Here is a 20858-nt window from a genome sequence, read left to right as displayed (position 1 = left end):
GGAGTTGCCTGAAGAGGCATAGAGAGAAATGGAGAGGCGTAGAGTGGAATGGAGAAGCAGAGTGGAAAGTGACATTGTGTGGAATGGAGTGGTGTAGAGTGGGGTGATGGAGTGGAGCAGAGTACTGTGGCGCAGAATAGAGTGGCGCAGAGAGATGAGCGGAGTGGCACATAGTGGAGCAGTGTAGAGTACAGTGGAATAGTGTGGAGTAGCACAGAATAGAGTGGCGAAGAGTGGAGTGGCGAAGAGTGGAGCGGCAAAGAGTGGAGCGGCAAAGAGTGGAGCGGCAAAGAGTGGAGCGGCAAAGAGTGGAGCGGCAAAGAGTGGAGCGGCAAAGAGTGGAGCGGCAAAGAGTGGAGCGGCAAAGAGTGGAGCGGCAAAGAGTGGAGCGGCAAAGAGTGGAGCGGCAAAGAGTGGAGCGGCAAAGAGTGGAGCGGCAAAGAGTGGAGCGGCAAAGAGTGGAGCGGCAAAGAGTGGAGCGGCAAAGAGTGGAGCGGCAAAGAGTGGAGCGGCAAAGAGTGGAGCGGCAAAGAGTGGAGCGGCAAAGAGTGGAGCGGCAAAGAGTGGAGCGGCAAAGAGTGGAGCGGCAAAGAGTGGAGCGGCAAAGAGTGGAGCGGCAAAGAGTGGAGCGGCAAAGAGTGGAGCGGCAAAGAGTGGAGCGGCAAAGAGTGGAGCGGCAAAGAGTGGAGCGGCAAAGAGTGGAGCGGCGAAGGGTGGAGCGGCAAAGAGTGGAGCGGCAAAGAGTGGAGCGGCAAAGAGTGGAGCGGCAAAGAGTGGAGCGGCAAAGAGTGGAGCGGCGAAGGGTGGAGCGGCGAAGGGTGGAGCGGCGAAGGGTGGAGCGGCGAAGGGTGGAGCGGCGAAGGGTGGAGCGGCGAAGGGTGGAGCGGCGAAGGGTGGAGCGGCGAAGAGTGGAGCGGCGAAGAGTGGAGCGGCGAAGAGTGGAGCGGCGAAGAGTGGAGCGGCGAAGGGTGGAGCGGCGAAGGGTGGAGCGGCGAAGGGTGGAGCGGCGAAGAGTGGAGCGGCGAAGAGTGGAGCGGCGAAGAGTGGAGCGGCGTAGAGTGGAGCGGCGTAGAGTAGAGCGGCGTAGAGTAGAGCGGCGTAGAGTAGAGCGGCGTAGAGTAGAGCGGCGTAGAGTAGAGCGGCGTAGAGTAGAGCGGCGTAGAGTAGAGCGGCGTAGAGTAGAGCGGCGTAGAGTAGAGCGGCGTAGAGTAGAGCGGCGTAGAGTAGAGCGGCGTAGAGTAGAGCGGCGTAGAGTAGAGCGGCGTAGAGTGCATAGAGTAGAGTGGCGTAGAGTAGAGTGGCGTAGAGTAGAGTGGCGTAGAGTAGAGTGGCGTAGAGTAGAGTGGCGTAGAGTAGAGTGGCGTAGAGTAGAGTGGCGTAGAGTAGAGTGGCGTAGAGTGCATAGAGTAGAGTGGCGTAGAGTAGAGTGGCGTAGAGTGCATAGAGTAGAGTGGCATAGAGTAGAGTGGCGTAGAGTGGAATAGAGTAGAGTGGCGGAGAGTGGAATAGAGTAGAGTGGGGTAGAGTAGAGTGGGGTAGAGTAGAGTGGGGTAGAGTAGAGTGGGGTAGAGTAGAGTGGGGTAGAGTAGAGTGGGGTAGAGTAGAGTGGGGTAGAGTAGAGTGGGGTAGAGTAGAGTGGGGTAGAGTAGAGTGGGGTAGAGTAGAGTGGGGTAGAGTAGAGTGGGGTGGGGTAGAGTAGAGTGGGGTAGAGTAGAGTGGGGTAGAGTAGAGTAGAGTGGGGTAGAGTAGAGTGGGGTAGAGTAGAGTGGGGTAGAGTAGAGTGGGGTAGAGTAGAGTGGGGTAGAGTACAGTGGCGTGGTGTAGCATAGAGTAGCGTACATTGGCGTGGCGCAGATTGGCCTGGCGTAGAGTGGTGTGGTGTAGAGTGGAATGGAGTGGAGTGGCGTGGAATGGAGTTGCCTGAAGAGGCATAGAGAGAAATGGAGAGGCGTAGAGTGGAATGGAGAAGCAGAGTGGAATGGAGAGGAGTAGCGCACAGTGGAGTGGCTTACAAGGCTATAGAGTGGCAGTGGCATGGAGTAGAGTGGCATAGGGTAGATTGGCACTCGATGGAGTGCACAAAGTGACATTGTGTGGAATGGAGTGGTGTAGAGTGGGGTGATGGAGTGGAGCAGAGTACTGTGGCGCAGAATAGAGTGGCGCAGATAGGAGATGAGTGGAGTGGCGCAGATAGGAGATGAGTGGAGTGGCGCAGAGAGATGAGTGGAGTGGCACATAGTGGAGCAGCGTAGAGTACAGTGGAATAGTGTAGAGTGACAGTGTGGAGTAGCACAGAATAGAGTGGCGTAGAGTGACAAAGTAATACAGATGTGGGTGTAAGTAACTCAAGGGTCAATAGAGGCAGATGGGGTGAAAGCCACATAAATAAGAAGCCTTAGTAGGAAAGTAAATTGCACGTCCAGAAATAATACTGAAAGGATAGTAAATAATAATAAATAAAATAGTACGTTGCAAAACAATGAGGAAGAACAGATATACATGGCCCATACTCCAGGAAGGAACAAAAGAAAGGCAGAGAAGCCTAAGGAAGAGAAGCATACAGAAGATAGGTAATCGAAAGATTGCATATTAGTGACATCAAAAACAACTAATGGTATTTATTTATTTGTTATATTTGTTAGGCGCACAAATCATCCCTAAAGCCATTGCAATGTGGGAGTAGAGAGAGGTTCGACTACTGAGAGAAAAGTCAGGTTTTCAAGAGTTTATTTAATGAAATGAAGTCTGTACATGCTCGGATGGATAAAGGTAGCCTATTCCAGTGGTAGGGTGCCCGAAATTAGAAGGCGCTGCCTGCATGCCTCATGGTTCTGATGCGTTTTGGGCATAGAAGCAATCAATAACTCGACCTGAGCTGCCGTGCCAGGATATATGGTTGTAGTTTCTGTCTCAGATAGTGAGGGCCTTTCCCCTGCAGGGTCTTGCATACCAGGCAGAGACGTTTGAAGAAGGCAGCTTTTTAATAGGGAGCCAGTGAAGGGAATATAAAGAGAGCTCAGAGGGGGAACAGGGTCTAACGCTGAATTCAGCCACACCTGGAGTCTGGCCAGAAGACCTTCACTACTCCCCACTAAAAGGGCATTGCTGTAATCCAGCCGGCTATGCAGCAGTGAGTGGGTTGTAAGCCCACTGAATTGTAAACAATACATCTTGCAGCACATGAGCTGTGTAGGGAAGACCTAAAAGCAATCCTAAAAGTTCAAACAAAAATAAACAAAGCTTAATCCATTCCTCTTGAAGAATGAATTATGAATAGGGCAAATGGCCATCCTGTACACTACAGGCTAGTGAAAGACTTCCTAATTAGAAAAGATTGAGCTCCAACTACATAGATACATGCATGACAAAACAGGCACTGGCTTATTTATATTGGTGCTCTTGCTGACAGATATTAGTACAGATCTTCAAGCACAGCCTTGCACCTGGCTATTAGAGAAGATCTTCCCATCCCTCCATGAAACTCCTGGGATTAATCCAGCCCTTCACAATGCAACAAGAACACTGAAGAGTCTGTACAAACTGGAGTGAGGAACGGAGAAACCAACAAGTTACACCAAGTGAATTGTCAGAAAATGAAAATATCACCCAACCCACACTTGAACCAACCTCTAATCACACCAAACATGCAAAGCGAGCAAACAAAATCCTAGGAAGAGTTCTTTACTCACTTTCATCCTCCTTCCGTCTTCCCATTCACCCCACCCATCTATTCTACTCTCCCATCTTAATTTTTTCTATTTTCCCCTCTGTCTGAGTTTTTTCCAAATTTCCATGATTTCTCCTTCTTTGTTTCTGTCACTGTGCATGTGAGCCTGCGGCCCACATGCATCATGGTTTGTCCAACAGTGTTACTTATGAACATTTTGTCTGCAGACCTGTAGACAGTAGAGGCACATGAACAACAAATTACTGTTTAAGTGGGATCCAGTTCACCAGCCCATCAGACTCATTGGAAGTCCCCATTTAAGCTGATAGAGCAAGGGGTTCCCCATGCCACTGTTTGAAGAGCCTCACTACATGCTATGTTAATTGTTCACTGATGAAGGTAATAGGAATACCCACCGAGACCTTTCCTGCTTTCCAACACACTTAAAAGTGGCTTCTCGGGGGCGTGGCCAGCAGCCGATCAAGATGGCCACATTCTAGAGGAGCTCCGGAGAGTGAAGTAGGATCCCCGTATAATCCGGCATTAATCCGTCGAAAAAAGTGAACCTCAAGGACACCCACGGTGAGTGGAATCCGAGGGGCACCGAACACACCGTTTGTTTGTTTGGCAGGAGCTCCATATGGACCGGAGGTGAGACGAGAAACAGCGGCCTTCGCACCAGCATGCAGCCGGGGACTGGCATGGCTCCACGACCGCCGGAGGCAAGTGCAGTTTGGGAGGAGGCGAAACGTGCGGCGGACGCCTGAGCGTCCACGTGGGCGGGACGCATACCGTGCTCACTGGCACCGTGAGGCCCCGCTATGTTTCCTGTGCGCCTCGGAAGAGCTGCGGTGAGCGAGCCTCGCGGGGTTCCAGCAGGAAGAGTACAGACCCCGAACTTCCGAAGCAGCGCACTTGGGCATCAAAATGGTGGCAGGGGTGAGCGGGCCCTGAAACAGCAGCCGTCAGCCGGTAAGTACGAGCGCTTTAGTTACTGTCAAGCAGTGCCTGCTACTGACTGGTGAGTGCGCTCCCTATAAAAGCTGGAACAGGTACCGGCCTGTACAACAGAGAAGCAGGGACAGTGATTGTGATCCCGGGCACAGGCGCTCTGAAGATCCGGGTAACAAGGGTTCCTGCGTCCTGAAGGCGGCAAACTATGGAGTTCACTTGCGCCTACGTGGCCTGAAGGAGATACCGCGGCACAGAGCGAACTGGCACCTTTGAACGGTGGCCACTTCATACTGTAATAAGGACATACTGTAACCCAGAGCTCTGGTGACCAGATAAGGCGGCACTGCTACACATATTGGGTAAGACAGCACCATACCCCAAGGAATAGGATGCGGTTGATGGCAGGCTCATTGGCTGGTGGCCCTCGGAGGCTGAAGGAGGGCACGCTGAGCCGAGGATTATTTTGAGCACTGCGCTGCATCGAAAGAATGCACAAGTAACGGTCCAGGGCCTTATAGATCCGGAGTTAACGGCACGGCGGGAAAACCAACTGGCCGCGCGTGGAGTGGGGTCCCACAGCAGGCGGTGGCGACTTCCCGCCGAAGTGGCGTCCTACGGACAGAGATGGGGGACAGAGGCCCTCACACGCAATCACAAGTCAAACTGGACAAATGCGCTTACAACAAAGACTTTCCTGCGCTAACCGAGTGCACAGGCACCCCTGAAAAAGTCTCCGACCAAGAGGGAGCAACGAAAGTGACGCTAGAAGATATTATGTCAGCACTCACTAAGGTTCAGTCGATGGTGGGGACCATCTCCACTGATGTCTCATTCTTAAGGGCGGATTTTCAAAAAATGACAGCTAGAGTCACTGAGGTTGAGCAAGTGACAACATCTTTGTCAAAATATACCACCATGTTGCTTAATAAGGTCAGCCGTCTCGAGGCAGAAAATAAACTCATGGCAGAAAAGCTGGACGACCAGGAAGGGCGCTCCCAACGGAACAACGTGAGAATCACGGGAATTCCTGAAAGTGAAGGGAACCCAGCCATGGACCTCTATGTTGAGGAGCTTATCAAATCTAGATTCCAGCCCAGAGGACTCTCCAACTTTTTCTCTGTGGAAAGAGCGCACAAAGTGCCCTGGGGTAAGCCTAAACCTGGGACGCCCCCCAGACCAGTCTTGGCCCGTATTTTTAACTTCCGCGACAGAGATGCTATATTGCAAACAGCGAGGGTGGCCCCACCACTCCGTATTCACAACTCAGTCGTACCTTTCTTTCCGGACTATACAGGGGCGTGTCTAAACATCGCAAAAGCTTCCTCGAAGTAAAGACAGAACTTAGGCGCAAAGAGCTTCCATACTCCATGTTGTTTCCGGCGAGACTGCGCGTGGTGACAGACGGAAAGACCTGGTTCTTCGAATCACCAGAGGGTGCACATGATTGGCTCGAGGGATGGCGGCGAGTCGAGGGACCCAGGCGGCCGGAGAGAAGACAGCAACTGCGCAGAGATACAGAAGACTCAACGGACCACAGACGGGGTCAGGAGGAGGATGGCACACAGCGACTTGACAATGAGGACTGACGAGTGGTAATATTACACAAAGGAGATAGTCTGAAACAAGAAGACGGATACACGGTTTGACCACATGCATTAGGGACATTATAACAGTGTTAGAGACCCATAAGATATACTAAGATATACTCCTTCAGCTTGAAGAGGAAGGGCCTTGGACCGGAACAATGAGACTGGACAATGGGCTAAAGCGTGCCTTAGTCTCTAGATTGTTCTTGAGGAGGGGATGGACTGCGGAACTCCACGGACTTCTTCCCCCCCCCTTACACGCAAGTACTGTTGACGGGGTTGAAGCACTCTAAGTTGGGGTGGCGAATGGTTGGGGATCCATCTGGCAGGGAGGGGGGGGAAGGGGGGTACTTTTGCACTGTTGGTTTCTTGGGGTTTCTTCTGTATTTCCTGGGCTGCACACAGTGGGATGTCAGAGCGGACACCAATGGGTTGGTCGGAAACTGGCCCCGTCTGAAATTAGGTGCGTTACTTCGGCTGTTTAAGGTCCACCTTAGAAGACAACATGCTGAACATTTCACAATGTCCCACTTTTTAAGTCAGGAAGGTTTGGGGTTGGGGAGGAGGGTGGGTGGGGAGGGAGGAGTTGGTATTTTCGTACAGTGAGGGAGGTACGGGTATGGGACGAAGGGGTAGTTTTTTTTTAACAATGTTCTTTTTTGTATTAGTTGTCAGCAAAGTTTTCAGGCATAAGGCTTTCTTCCTCTTTTTCCAGCAACCATGGTACACAAGTAAATCCTTACCTTATCATAGATGTATCATCCAACATGGCAGCACAAACTCAAGTTACCCCTGATCTCGCAGCGCACCCTACAACTCAAGTGACACCCCTGTCAGTGCTCACAATGAATGCACATGGTCTGGGCGACAAAATAAAGAGGGGTTTAGTTCTACAGTGCTTGAAACTATACTCACCAATGGTGTCCCTATTACAGGAAACACACCTTACTGGTACGGCATGCAAGGTTATAAACAGATGGGGGTTCAAAATGATAGTGCACTTGGAGTTCTCATCTGGCTCAAGAAGGGTGGGCACATTTTAGTTAAAAAACAATCCCAGCTGATAGTGCTTAACACAAAAACGGACGACCATGGCCGCTTCGCGGCCATAATAGGCCAATGGGAAGGACGATCTCTAAATATTATTTCCGTGTACATTCCCCCGCCCTGCACGCAGTGACGCTCCCAGCTCTTAGTAAGTTCCTGCTTGACCTTCCGGAAGGGGAACTACTGATCGGGGGGGACCTTAATGCAATCATGGATAGCACCCTAGACCGCCACCCAGCAAATACACATGCACCTGGCGTATCTCGTCTTGGGGGCTTTATGGAGGCACTTGGGCTTACGGAAGTGTGGAGATGGCACCACCCCACGACGCAGCAATTCACCTTTCACTCTGGGGTACACAACAGCTTATCCCGGATAAATTATTTTTTAGCTTCAGCAGATTGCCTACAAAATGTTGACAAGTCAAGTCAAAAACCACTTTATTCGATTTAGTTAAAAATCATAAAAGCATACTACAGTCAAAATAAAAGGACAATTTGATATCATAAAAATTACATATAGAATTATCATTTATGTACACGGTTTAAAAACAATTTAAAAACAGCTAAAAAGAGAAGGTAATTATTAGCCAAAATTGCAGATACAAGGAACATATTTCATCTTCCCAAGAATACCCCCAAGTTACATTCTCAATCGCCTCCTCCTAGTCCTAACTGCAGCAACAAGATAGCTTGCCACACTAAACATGACCAAAGGTGAGTCCAACAGTTGGAGATATAGGAGGGCAGGTTTTGCCTGGAGCAAAGCTTTATCCTTCAATAAGGGTACCAGGTACTTCTGTCTGGGCGTGTTATAAAAATAGCAAAACAGCATTAGATGCATGTTATCCTGCCGCGAAAAATTATCACAATTACATACAGGTGCATCTTCCTGCTTAAACCAACCCTGACTGTCGCACAGAACCATGTAAATCTGGTTGAACCGGAATTTTACTAAAAGCCACCTATGAAAAGGGGTATTCACTGTAGCAAGGTACGGCTGCATATCTAAGCAGGTGATAGTTAGGTAATGAGCTCTAACCATGGGCTTAATGAGTTGCTGATCCTCTCTCTCCAGGGTCTTCAGTTTCGAGAAATTGAGTTTGACCCAATTTAAATCAGCTTTCTTCAGACCCGTGGGAGCAGTAAATATCTCTGGGCGTCCTAATTCCAAAGAGCACCTATGGATATATGACAGCCAAGCAATGTTATTGGATTTCTCCAATTTTAGACAGTCCAACAGTATTTTATGGGGTACACAGACAAAATATCGAAAATAAAATATCGGAAAGACAAAATATCGAAGTTTAAATATCGAGATACAAAAATATCGAAGGTAAGTAATATCGACAGTCTAAATATCGATATTGGCATGATATCAGTAATATCGAAGTTGTAAATATCGATGTTAATATTATCGAAATTAATCACTTTGATGTTACTAATATCAAGTTTTAAATAAATTTAGTGTATATTATATTGTATTTATTATGTTTTATTATTTATTTTTAATGTTATTTTATTAAATATTGTCTTTTACTACTGTAGCGGGTTGTGGGTTTATAGGGGAATAGGGTGGGAAGTAATTTAATTATGTTAAATTAATTATTAATTAGTAGGAATTATTAATTAATTAATTGAGAATTAATTTTTAATTATTTTTAATTAATTTATTAATAGATAAATATGTTCTGTAGCGGGTTATGGGTTTATAGGGGAATAGGGTGGGAAGTAATTTAATAATAATTAATTAATTGATATATGTTTGTACATATTTTAATTAATAATTAATTGGTCATTAATTTCTATTTATTAGTTAATTAATTATTATAATTTTTACATATTTATAATTATTAATTAGTTGGTAATTAATTATTATTAATTATTTAATTACATTAATTATAGTAATTTTTTTATATATAATTTATTGTTATTCTTAATTAATTAATTGTGCAAAATAATATTAATTATTAAATTACATTAATTACAGCAAATGTGCTAATATATTTACTTTATTGTTATTGTTAATTAATAATTAATTGGTAATTAAATAATATTAATTAATTTTGGGTACAGGGGTATTTTTAGGGTTCAGGGTCAGTTTTCAGTTCATGGGTACAGGGGTATTTTTAGGGTTCAGGGTCAGTTTTCAGTTCATGGGTAAAGGGGTATTTTTAGGGTTCAGGGTCAGTTTTCAGTTCATGGGTAAAGGGGTATTTTTAGGGTTCAGGGTCAGTTTTCAGTTTTTGGGTAAAGGGGTATTTTTAGGGTTCAGGGTCAGTTTTCAGTTTTTGGGTAAAGGGGTATTTTTAGGGTTCTGGGTCAGTTTTCAGTTCATGGGTAAAGGGGTATTTTTAGGGTTCAGGGTCAGTTTTCAGTTTTTGGGTAAAGGTGTATTTTTAGGGTTTAGGGTCAGTTTTCAGTTTTTGGGTAAAGGGGTATTTTTAGGGTTCAGGGTCAGTTTTCAGTTCATGGGTAAAGGGGTATTTTTAGGGTTCAGGGTCAGTTTTCAGTTTTTGGGTAAAGGTGTATTTTTAGGGTTTAGGGTCAGTTTTCAGTTTTTGGGTAAAGGGGTATTTTTAGGGTTCAGGGTCAGTTTTCAGTTTTTGGGTAAAGGGGTATTTTTAGGGTTATGGGTCAGTTTTCAGTTCATGGGTAAAGGGGTATTTTTAGGGTTCAGGGTCAGTTTTCAGTTTTTGGGTAAAGGGGTATTTTTAGGGTTCTGGGTCAGTTTTCAGTTCATGGGTAAAGGGGTATTTTTAGGGTTCAGGGTCAGTTTTCAGTTCATGGGTGAAGGGGTATTTTTAGGGTTCAGGGTCAGTTTTGGGTTTTTGGGTAAAGGGGTATTTTTAGGGTTCAGGGTCAGTTTTGGGTTTTTGGGGTACAGTCGTACAGGGTAAAAATAAAATTAATTTAAATTAAATCAATTAAATGAAATTAAAAAATATAAAATTACATTACATTATTAAGTTTTTAATTTATTTTAAATGTATATGTATTAGTTTTAAATTTTTAATTATGTTTTAATATTTTTATTTAATATTTGTAACATGATATGTATTTTATAATTATTTTTACATTATTATTAATACATTTAAAAAAACGATATTTTTAAATACGATATTTTTGTACTACGATATTTTTTCGATATTTTTGTACTTACCTTGTTAGGGATAGGATTCCTATATTTTTGACTTCGATATTTTTGTCCCGATATTTTTGTATTTCGATATTTTTGATTTCGATATTTTGTCAGACATTCATTTTATGGTTTAAGCCTAGGTTATTATTAATCCAGGTCCTAATCCATAAGAGAATAGGTGCCATTAAAAGGATATCGGTGATATACCCTAAACCTAACTCCTGGTGAACTGAAAATGTAGCTGTCGATTGAGGGAGTCCTAATAGGGCCCGAAGGAACTTATTCTCCTCCCTTTGAATGATTTCGGTATTCACATAGCCCCACAAACCTGCGCCATACCTGGCTATTGCCAGAGTTTTTGCCCTATACAAGCTTAATAAAGCACCACTCGGCTTTCCTCCCAGTCTCCTAGAGAAACTTAAAATAGCATTTGTCGAACTCCTCACCGCTTTTATCTTGGCTGTAATTTGAGGTAACCAACTACCCTTTGTATCAAAAATCACACCAAGATAAGTAAAAATTTTGACATTAGTGATCACTTCACCATTACAATAAAACGATTTGGAATTGTTTTTAACAGCCCCAAAAGCCATAACATGGGATTTTGAATTGTTTACCACTAAGTCAAGTGAGGACATGAACTCACTAAATGCATTTAAAAGTCTCTGCAGGCCTAAATGTGTCCGAGCTATTAGTGCAGCATCATCTGCGTACAGGAGAACGGGGATGCGAGTATCCCCTGCACGCGGTGTATCCAAGGTAGCAGTTAAAAGGTTTTTCGCCAATGAGTTTATATATAGAGTGAACAACATGGGGGCAAGGATGCAGCCCTGCCGTACACCCCTGCTTGATTTGAACCAGCCTGTGCGATTAACTTCTTGGTCCATTCTGATCGCTGACTTTAGGTCTTTATGAAGTTCAGCCAGAAAATGTACAAGAGGGGGATCAAGGCCCAATTTCAACAGCATAGTCCACAGCCGCGCTCTGTTCACTAAATCAAAGGCCGTGGACAGGTCCATAAATGCAACAAAGATTGACCCCTTTGATACCGTAGAATATTTAGAAATTATCAGATGGAGATTTAAGCACTGGTCCTCTGTGCCTCTTCCTGAGCGGAACCCATACTGGGCATCCGATAAGATGTCATTTTTCAGAGACCAATTGTTGATTCTTGCCAATAAAACTTTGCCCAAAACCTTCATAGAAGAATCCAACAAGGATATGGGTCGGTAGCATTTGGGATCGCTTCTTTGACCTTTTTTAAAAATAGGGACAATGATTGAACAAGCCCAAGTTTTTGGCAAACCCCCCTCAAGTACACAGTTAAAAACATTTGCTAGTAGCTCTGCCCACATACCTGGGTTTAGCTTATAAAGATCCAGAGGAATCCCATCTGGACCGGGGGCTTTGTTTGCAGCTGAACCTTTTAAAGCAACCTCCACTTCAGTTTTAGTGAAACATAGCTTTGGAGGAGAAGTTGAGAAACAAGACATACTAAATGTCTCGACCATTTCATTTGACCCATAGATATTGGAGAAATGTTTGAGCCACTCTGCTTCAGCTATGTTTACTTCTATATCTGAATTGTTTGATTGAGCAAATAAAGGGTTATTGATAATAGACCAAAATTTGGAGCTTTGTTTAAGGATAGCAAAATCCATCAAGGAATCCCAGGCTTCCTCTTTAATGGCCTTTTTTCTGGTCTTTATTGCCACTGCATATTTCTTCCTCAAATGTGCCACCAATGACCTATCTCTAGGGGATTGTTTAAGCGCTTCCAACAGAGCAGAATGTGCCTTGGAGCAAGTATGGTCAAACCAACCAAAAGCTGGGATAGGTCCCCTCTTTGGTCTAGCTATAAGCTCTTTTTCTACTCTAGCGCAAATATCCTCAAAAGCACAAACTACCTCCCTCCCCCCCATGTCTGAATCCCTACATATCCCAAATTCCGCTGCCATATTTTGCTCAATTACGGCAAGGAAATCCTCAGGGCAAACTTTGCACCATTTAAGGCGCCTTCCCTGGTCTATGCTCCTCACATCCTTCACAGCGGTGGTCCTCGAAGCCCCTTTGCGTAGACCAATGGAGGCATCTAAGACTAGCGACACTGGGTTGTGGTCACTGAACCCACTTACTATGGCATTATAAAACAATACATAGCGAAGCAAACCCGGGGACATGAAAATATAATCGATGATCGATTCACTTCCCCTCGCGTTGTATGTAGCCACACGCTCCTTTAAGTCTAAGAATCCTGGTTCAAATAAATCATTAGAGGAAAGCAAATCCTCCATTGCCATACCCTTGAGGCTATGCTCAAAATGTGGCAGAGTCGTATATTCTGGGCCAGTATCAACCTCAATCTGGCAATGTAGCCCACACAAATGAACATTAAAATCTCCCATCAATATGAGTTGAACAAAAGTGGTTTGTTTTGACATGTAATTAGTTAAAAAAGAAGACAACTCTTCTAAAACAAAATTAAGAGGACCCCCCTGCACAGAGTTGTAACAGTTTATTAGCACTATCTTGTTATTGTCTTTTTGCAGAATTTCCACCAACTGAAAATAATATGAGGAGCTGGGGATTTCCTTAATAGTGCCTGTTACATTAACTGAGACTAAAAGCAACAAGCCCCACCTATCCCTTCCCGCCGTGGAACTCTGTGCTTTGACAAAAAAAGATGTATAACCATCCACCCACAAAGCATTTTCTCGTGCCCAAGTTTCCTGTAAGGCCACTATGTCGTGTTCTTTTATCTTATGTAGCCAAATCGGGTCATCCTGCTTAGAACGTAATCCCGCAATATTCCAGGAAAGTAGCCTGATGTTCCCCCTACCCAAAGCTAAAGGGTCATTTACGGCAGTGATTGTGTTACATGACAAATCAGTAGAAACATTTTCATTACAAGAGACGTTCAGGCTATTATGACTATGCTCTAGTCAATCAATATCCAAGTTATTTGCCAGAGCCGAGAATCTATTCGACAATATTAAGTCATTGGTAGGGATATTTTTTACAGAATTAACTGTACCACCAGCCCTGGGTTGCTTGGTCACCCATCGGTTCGCTTGTAAAGGTGGAATAGGTTTGTCTTCAACCCATACATTGTTAATAAGATGTGACATAGTGTTCTCTTCACCACCTAGCCTACTAACTGGGGGATAAAAAAAACCAAGGGGCATCGCACGCACACCTTTGCCTACTGAATCCAGTGGGGAAGCATCCCAAAAGAGACGGCTGGAGACATTTCTTGATTTAAAATTTACAATTACGCAATCTCCAGCTACACTTTTCCTGGTTGTGCCCACCCAGTCAACCCTTCTTCCTGTCAAAATATTATCTGCGATGTTACTTGCACCCGTACAATTCGCATTACACCAATTTTTAGTATGCTTCAAAAGTGTTTCATGGTGTTCAACCTCCCCCACAGCAAGTTTCGGTACGTTAACCAGTATAGCTACAAATGGTGTTGCATCAGGAGGTAAATTAACTGGGGGTACCATACTCCCCCGGCCCCCCTGTGTAGCTCTAGGCCTTACTAATGGGGTTTCACTAGATGCGGCTTCTAGCAAAGGTGCAGATAAACCCTTTTTAACCTCCCCTTTGTTTTGAGCAGGGTTCTCAGTAGTCACTTTAGTAGCCACACTAGCAACAGTAGTGGATGGGCCACCAGGCTTGGGTGCAGGAACCTGTACCGCTGTTGAGCAAGGCGCCTCTTGTATAGTAGTTGAAAGAGCCCGTGTGTTTAAAATGTCATTGATGCGCTCGCATTTCCCCAGAAGCTCCTTGACACAATCCTTCAATGTTTCAGTAATGTCAGTGGCAATCTGGATAAGGGCGGATTCCAGCCTATCCGAGAAAAGTTTTTCAAGTAGAGCTGAGATACCCTCTTCAGTAACACACAATGCGCGCTGAGCCCCAGGCTGGCTACAAGCTATGCTTCCTGAATCATGTATAGACGCCGTAATAGATGGTCTCAATGTTGACAGCATAGAGATAAAACCCAGAGGTATCTCCGACCATTCCCCAGTGCTACTGCTATACACATATTGTCGCAAGGTTAGGCGACCCATTTATCCCATTTACCCAGGCTACCTACATGTCCCTAAAATTAGAAAAGCTGTTCTCACGGAGGCGAAGCATTATTTGCAGGAGAATGCTGCGTCAGTTGACTCCCCAACTACTCTGTGGGAGGCGTACAAAACGGTCCTCAGGGGGCAGGCCCTTGTCTCTGTCACGGGGCATAAGCGGGAGAAGCAGCGTGACCTACATGTCAGAGCTAGCACTACAAGAAGCCGAGGCCCAATACACCAGAGACCCCACACCGGCGACAACCTAGAAACTGCGTCTTACACAACAGCAGCATAAGAAATATCTTGAAGACTTGACCAGGTCGCGTATGACGGCTACCAAACACAAGATATATGAGACTGGGGACAAAGCTGGGAAGCTTTTGGCATGGCTAGACAAAAGGGCACAGAGTAACAAATGGATAGCGAGGATTCGGACGGCATAGGGGAAAATTACAAAAGACCCGCATACCATAGTACACGCCTTATCGCATCATTTCCAGCAGGTGTACACATCGACCTATGAGATGTCAGTAGAGGAAGCACTAACTCGCATTAAAGATATTGCCATGCCCGGGCTCACTCCGGAAGCAGCTCTCACACTTGAGGCGGACCTCACGATAGAAGAACTACAGGTGGCGATAGGGTCATTGCAGTCGGGCAAAGCGGCAGGTCCCAATGGCATTCCCTTGAACTGTATAAGAAAACGGCAGGAACTGTTGCCCCCACCTAATACACATGTATAATGACTGTTTACAGACGGGAGAGTTACTGTTAGATCAGAGAATGGCCACAATAGTGGCGATACCCAAACCGGGTAAGCCTGCAGATGACTGTACCTCATATCGCCCAATTTCGCGGATTAATGTGGAGGCTAAAATTCTCGCAAAACTGCTGGCGATTAGACTAACTCGGCACCTCGCAACCTTGATACATCCGGACCAGTCCGGCTTCATGCCAGGCAGAAACACAGCACTAAATTTGAGATGTCTGCATGGAGTGATGGCACGCGTCCCATATCTTCAGGAGCCAGCGGTCATACTCTCCCTGGACGCAAGAATGGCGTTTGATATGGTCGAGTGGCCATTCTTGTTTGCAGTGCTTCGTCATTTCGGCTTTGGCCCTAAATTCTGTGCATGGGTCCGTCTGCTTTACACCAAACCGGTAGCTCACGTGACAGTTAATGGGCACATCTCGGACTACTTTCCTCTGGCACGGGGCACCCGCCAAAGCTGTCTCCTGTCCCCACTGCTTTTCGCACTGGTACTCGAGCCATTAGCGGCGTGGATTAGTTGGGAACCAATGATACGGGGAATCAGATGGACGGAAGAGTGGGAAGACCGCATCTTGTTGTATGCGGACGATGTCCTATTATATATGGCATCTCCCAGGCGCTCCATACTGGTCCTCCTGAATATCTGTGAACTCTTCGAACGGGTGTCAGGATACACCATAAACTGGTCCAAATCTATACTATACTTGCTGCACGGCCCTCCGCCGCAACTTCCCAAAGACTGCCCGCTCGTGATCGCGGATGGTATGTTCAAATGTTTAGGGATCTATATTACAGCCAACTCCGAAGACTTTTACAAAAATAACCTACTGCCCCCACTGGAACGCCTTAGACGGGACACAACACACTGGGGGGCATTGCCGCTCAAGCTGTTGGGGAAGGCGGCGCTTTTTAAAATGATGGCGCTTCTTCGTTTTCTGTCTGTGCTGGAAAATACGCCATTTGTGGTGCCCCTAAGCTACTTTAAGGCAATAGAGGCCCAGGTCTCCAACCTGCTTTGGGGACACAAGCCGGCGCGCATAGCTCAGGCTAAGTTGGTTCGGAGCTGGTATGATGGGTGGGGGGGATAGCGCTCCCGAATATACAGTTATATCACTGGGCAGCACAATTAAAAGTGATCAATCAGTGGATACACGCCATCCAGGCGGATCCGGCGTTTAAGGCAGACAGGGTGGTTTTGGGTGTGGGTACTATGTTGTCTACCCTTTACGATAAGAAGCGAGCCAAATCTCTCATAGGACCCACGAAGCAGACAGTTGCCATATGGCACGTGGCACAGGTTAAGCTGGGTTGGCAAGGGACCATAAATCAACTCACCCCCCTTTGGGACACGACCTAGCTGGGTCGGCTTAGGAATAGCAAGGGCTTTGCCCAGTGGGATGTAATTGGCATCTCCACGGTGGGGGACATTTGGCACAAGGGGGAGGTAATGACATTTGAGCGCCTCCAGCAACAATACGAGTTAGCGCCCACTGAATTTTTTAGATACACACAGATAAAACATGCTCTGACAGCGGCCCTACCACCAGGTACTGAGGTCCAGGAAGCCTCGCCTCTCGAGGACAGGTTGCTGACGGACTGCATGCATAAACGGGCTACGTCATTCACTTACCGGAAGTTAACTAACAGCCTTTCAGACCCCACGACATTGCTTAGAGGAAAGTGGTCCCGCGACGTTGGTGACATTGACGACTCGGACTGGCAGGAGGCACTTGCCTCGCCGAAGGAGGTGGGTATACCCTCGCGACTTATTCTGGTAGAACTCAAAATACTACACCGAGTCTATTTCACTAGACTCACCCTGCATACAGTAGGTAGAACATCACATCCATACTGCCTAAGGAGATGTGGGGAGGAGGGGACTTTTTACCATACCATATATCGCAAAGCACCGAAGATCATGGACTACAGGGTGCAAGTAATGAGAACGGTATCGCAAGTGGGGAAGGTGTCATTATTGCCAGAGCCCAAGAGATGCTTTTTAAATGTATGGGACCTGAATGACCTTACTCATCCTATGCAAGACTGGGCCACTCTGGGGCTAATAGTTGCTAAGCGCAATATTGCACAGAAATGGGGGGCAGCAGAAGTGCCGACACCCACCGCATGGTGCAATGACATGGACATGGCAATGATAACTGAAAAAACAGTGTTTGTTAATTGTAGTTTGTCCAAGAAATGGAGCAAGATCTGGGGGGCATGGAATTCATTCAGGGCCAATATCTGTGAACCACCGCAAGACCAGGTAGATGAAGGTTTGGAGGATGAACTCTAGGAGGGGGGATGTGTGTGACAGTTGGGGTGTTGGACACGACCTTGATGCATTGTGTATTGCTGTAATAATGTACTGGAAATTATAATGCTGGTTTTTAATAAGTGCAAGTATCATCTGGAAGAACTATGCCTTGATAAAGCGGATTACAATAAAAAGAGTTTAAAAAAACAAAAGTGGCCACAATGAAGCACTGAAATAGGTCACACAGTCACACCTTCTCTTACCAGAAGTGTTTTAAGGTTTTGAAGCACACTTAAGTCAAAGGCATATTTAGCACTACGCCTCTCTGCTTTTTTAACAATACACTAACACAAAAGGAAATTCAAATTCATTTAAGGTGACAAAGGAAACACAAAAGTTTAGTCCGCTCATTTGAGTTTTTTAGCTTTTGTGCCAGCCAGTTTCAAAACACTTCCGACTCTTCCAATCACCATAAACTGATAAACTTAACACGCATCTTGACTAATACGGCAGTATACTAATGGAAGCAACTGGTCAAAGGATTTTGAATTATCTAAGATGATGCAAGGGTTCAGCTAGATTAGCTCCACCACCTATTCGTACAGAGATGGCAAATATAGCCACATTTTTTGTTGATTTTGAGAGCACTCATAGTAACTCACCTTTGAAGTGTAGGTTTTCCGATTGTTTTTGCGCATTTCAGTTCTATGATAATGGACGCTTTCTTGTTGCTTCCACAAACATATCCGTTGGAATAACTTACAAACACAGTATCATCTGAAAGAGAGTTTAAAAACACAATAGTAATAAATTAACCCTCCTTTCTAATATGAAAATGGACAGAATCTTTGAAGCTGAACTTACCCTTAAAGCAATAATTGACTCCATACATGTGTACATGTTATTATCCACAAATGAAGTGTGGTAGGAGTGGAACATGAACATTTCCCTCTTGTGTAACGTCTACCCGTTACTGCTCACACCATTTATCCACAACTCAAACTATCAGAAATCTTATGAGATCACATGCACAGAACCTCCAAAGACATCACTGAACAGACTTTGTGAGGTGGGGCTTCTGTTCTGGTGCTTTGTGCTCTTCAGAGGATGTGGACACTCATCATACCCCAAGGCCACAAGCAATGTAACAGATGTTTAAAACCCAAAATCTTTTTTTTTTTTTTAAGCTTCAAAAACCTTTATAGAAGGCAAGTACTGGTGGACACGGCATAGTGCCTACAGAACAAGTTACTTACCTTCGGTAACGATATATCTGTAAGAAACAGTAGTTAGTATTAGATTCCTTACCTTAGAATATCCCCAGGCGTCAGTCTGGATCCGGAAACTTTTGCGTAGCAGTACCCCTGCGCGTCGGTAGGCGTCGTCTGCAGGCGTCTCCTGCGGCTCCGCGTCCGTCGTCGTGCGCCGTGATGACGTCGCTGGAGTATATAGACGCCGCCTCCACGCGCTGACGTCAGTTCTTTGTACACAGCTTTTCCGCGCCAGAACACGCAGAGCCACGTGAGAACCAACACTGGTGCCATTTGAAACTAGGGCCCTGAAAGGGATGTCCTTAACCCTAGGTATCAGTTCGCAGAACGGGGCGGTAAGGAATCTAATACTAACTACTGTTTCTTACAGATATATCGTTACCGAAGGTAAGTAACTTGTTCATCTGAAAGAAACCGGGTTAGTATTAGATTCCTTACCTTAGAATAGATACCCCAGCAATACCAACCCCGGTGGTGGGTCTGCGAACCAATACAGCTTACACCAGAAAGTCCTGGAGGTCAGAACGGCCAAAGAAGCCATCCCTCCGGACTTGATTGTCCAGGCAGTAGTGCCTTGCAAACGTGTGCAGCGAGGCCCACGTAGCCGCCTGACAAATGTCCTGCAAGGGGACTCCCCGGCCCAGGGCAGTAGTAGCCACCGTGGCCCGAGTGGAATGGGCCCTCAGCCCAACAGGAGGCTCCTTCCGAGCCAAAGAGTAGCACGCTTTGATGCACAGGACGACCCACCGAGAGATGGTCCGTTTATGCACCGCCCGTCCCTTCTTCGCACCCACGTAGCCAACAAACAGTTGGTCATCCATCCGGAACTGGCGAGTGCGATCCATATAAAATGAAAGCGCACGTTTTGGGTCCAGACGATGGAGTCGCTCTTCATCCTTTGAAGGATGCGGAGGCGGGAAGAAGGAGGGTAAGGTGATGGACTGCCCGATGTGAAAAGCAGAGACTACTTTGGGCAGGAAAGAAGGTCTAGTTCTCAGAACCACCTTGTCTGGATGAATGGACATGAAAGGAGGTTTGACAGAAAGAGCCTGGAGCTCACTCACTCTCCTGGCAGAGGTGATGGCAACCAGGAAGGCCGTCTTTAAAGTCAGGAGACGGAGAGGACAGGAATGAAGTGGCTCAAAGGGAGCACACATCAAGAAGGTCAGAACCAGGTTCAAGTCCCACTGAGGCATCACAAACGGAACAGGTGGATACATGTGCGTGATGCCTTTCAAGAATCTCGTTACAATAGGGGACTTGAACAAAGAAGGTTGATCAGGCAGCCTTAGAAAGGCCGAAAGGGCAGAAAGGTAGCCCTTGATAGTACCCAGAGCAGAGCCCTGCTGGGCAAGAGAGAGAAGAAAGAGGAGAACCTCGGAGAGAGGGGCAGAAAGAGGGTCCACAGCCTTGGCTGTGCACCATGCCACAAATCTGTTCCACCGGCAGGCGTATACCGACTTAGTGGAGGGACGCCTGGCTGCCAGAATCACATCACAAACTTCAGGAGGCAAGTCAAATGGCCTCAACTGTCGCCGCTCAATCTCCACGCATGGAGGTGGAGACTGGACAGGTTCGGGTGGAGGACCGTCCCCTGCTGCTGCGACAGAAGGTCCTCCCGAAGGGGCAGGCCTGATCTTCTTCAGCGCTCTGGGCAGAAGTGGTATAGGCGGAAAGGCGTACAATAGACCGCATCTCCACGCGCGCCGAAAGGCGTCGCCGTGCGAGTGCCGTCTTGGAAACTCCAACGCGCAGAACTGATGACATTGCGCGTTCTCTTCTGTGGCGAATAGATCTAACCAAGGCTCTCCCCATTGCAGAAAGAGGCCTTTCGCCACGTCCGAGTTCCGACGCCATTCGTGATCCACCGAGCGCTGACGGCTGAGTTCGTCCGCCCTGGCGTTCAGAGAACCTGCCAGGTGTTGAACCGTCAGAGTCACGCTCTGACGTTCCAGCCATTGCCAGAGACGCAGAGCCTCCTGGCAAAGGGTCCACGACCCCACTCCGCCCTGCTTGTTGCAGTACCACATGGCGGTGGTGTTGTCCGCGAACACCTGCACCACACTCCCGTTGACAAAGGGGAGGAATGC

At 46.5% G+C, this 20858-nt stretch overlaps 1 protein-coding gene across 1 annotated transcript in view; it reads right to left on the bottom strand.

Annotated features, from left to right (window-relative positions):
* Window positions 1-20858, bottom strand: part of IGF2R (insulin like growth factor 2 receptor) — a 1933894-nt gene that overhangs the window by 258429 nt on the left and 1654607 nt on the right. Inside the window, exon 42 of the mRNA XM_078648980.1 lies at window positions 18160-18274. Coding sequence (XP_078505106.1) covers window positions 18160-18274 — 115 coding nt within the window. The remainder of the gene's footprint in view (window positions 1-18159; window positions 18275-20858) is intronic.

Source organism: Lissotriton helveticus, chromosome 6 (genome assembly GCF_964261635.1).
Source record: "Lissotriton helveticus chromosome 6, aLisHel1.1, whole genome shotgun sequence".
Taxonomy (NCBI): domain Eukaryota; kingdom Metazoa; phylum Chordata; class Amphibia; order Caudata; family Salamandridae; genus Lissotriton; species Lissotriton helveticus.
This window is presented reverse-complemented; position numbering and strand designations above follow the sequence as displayed.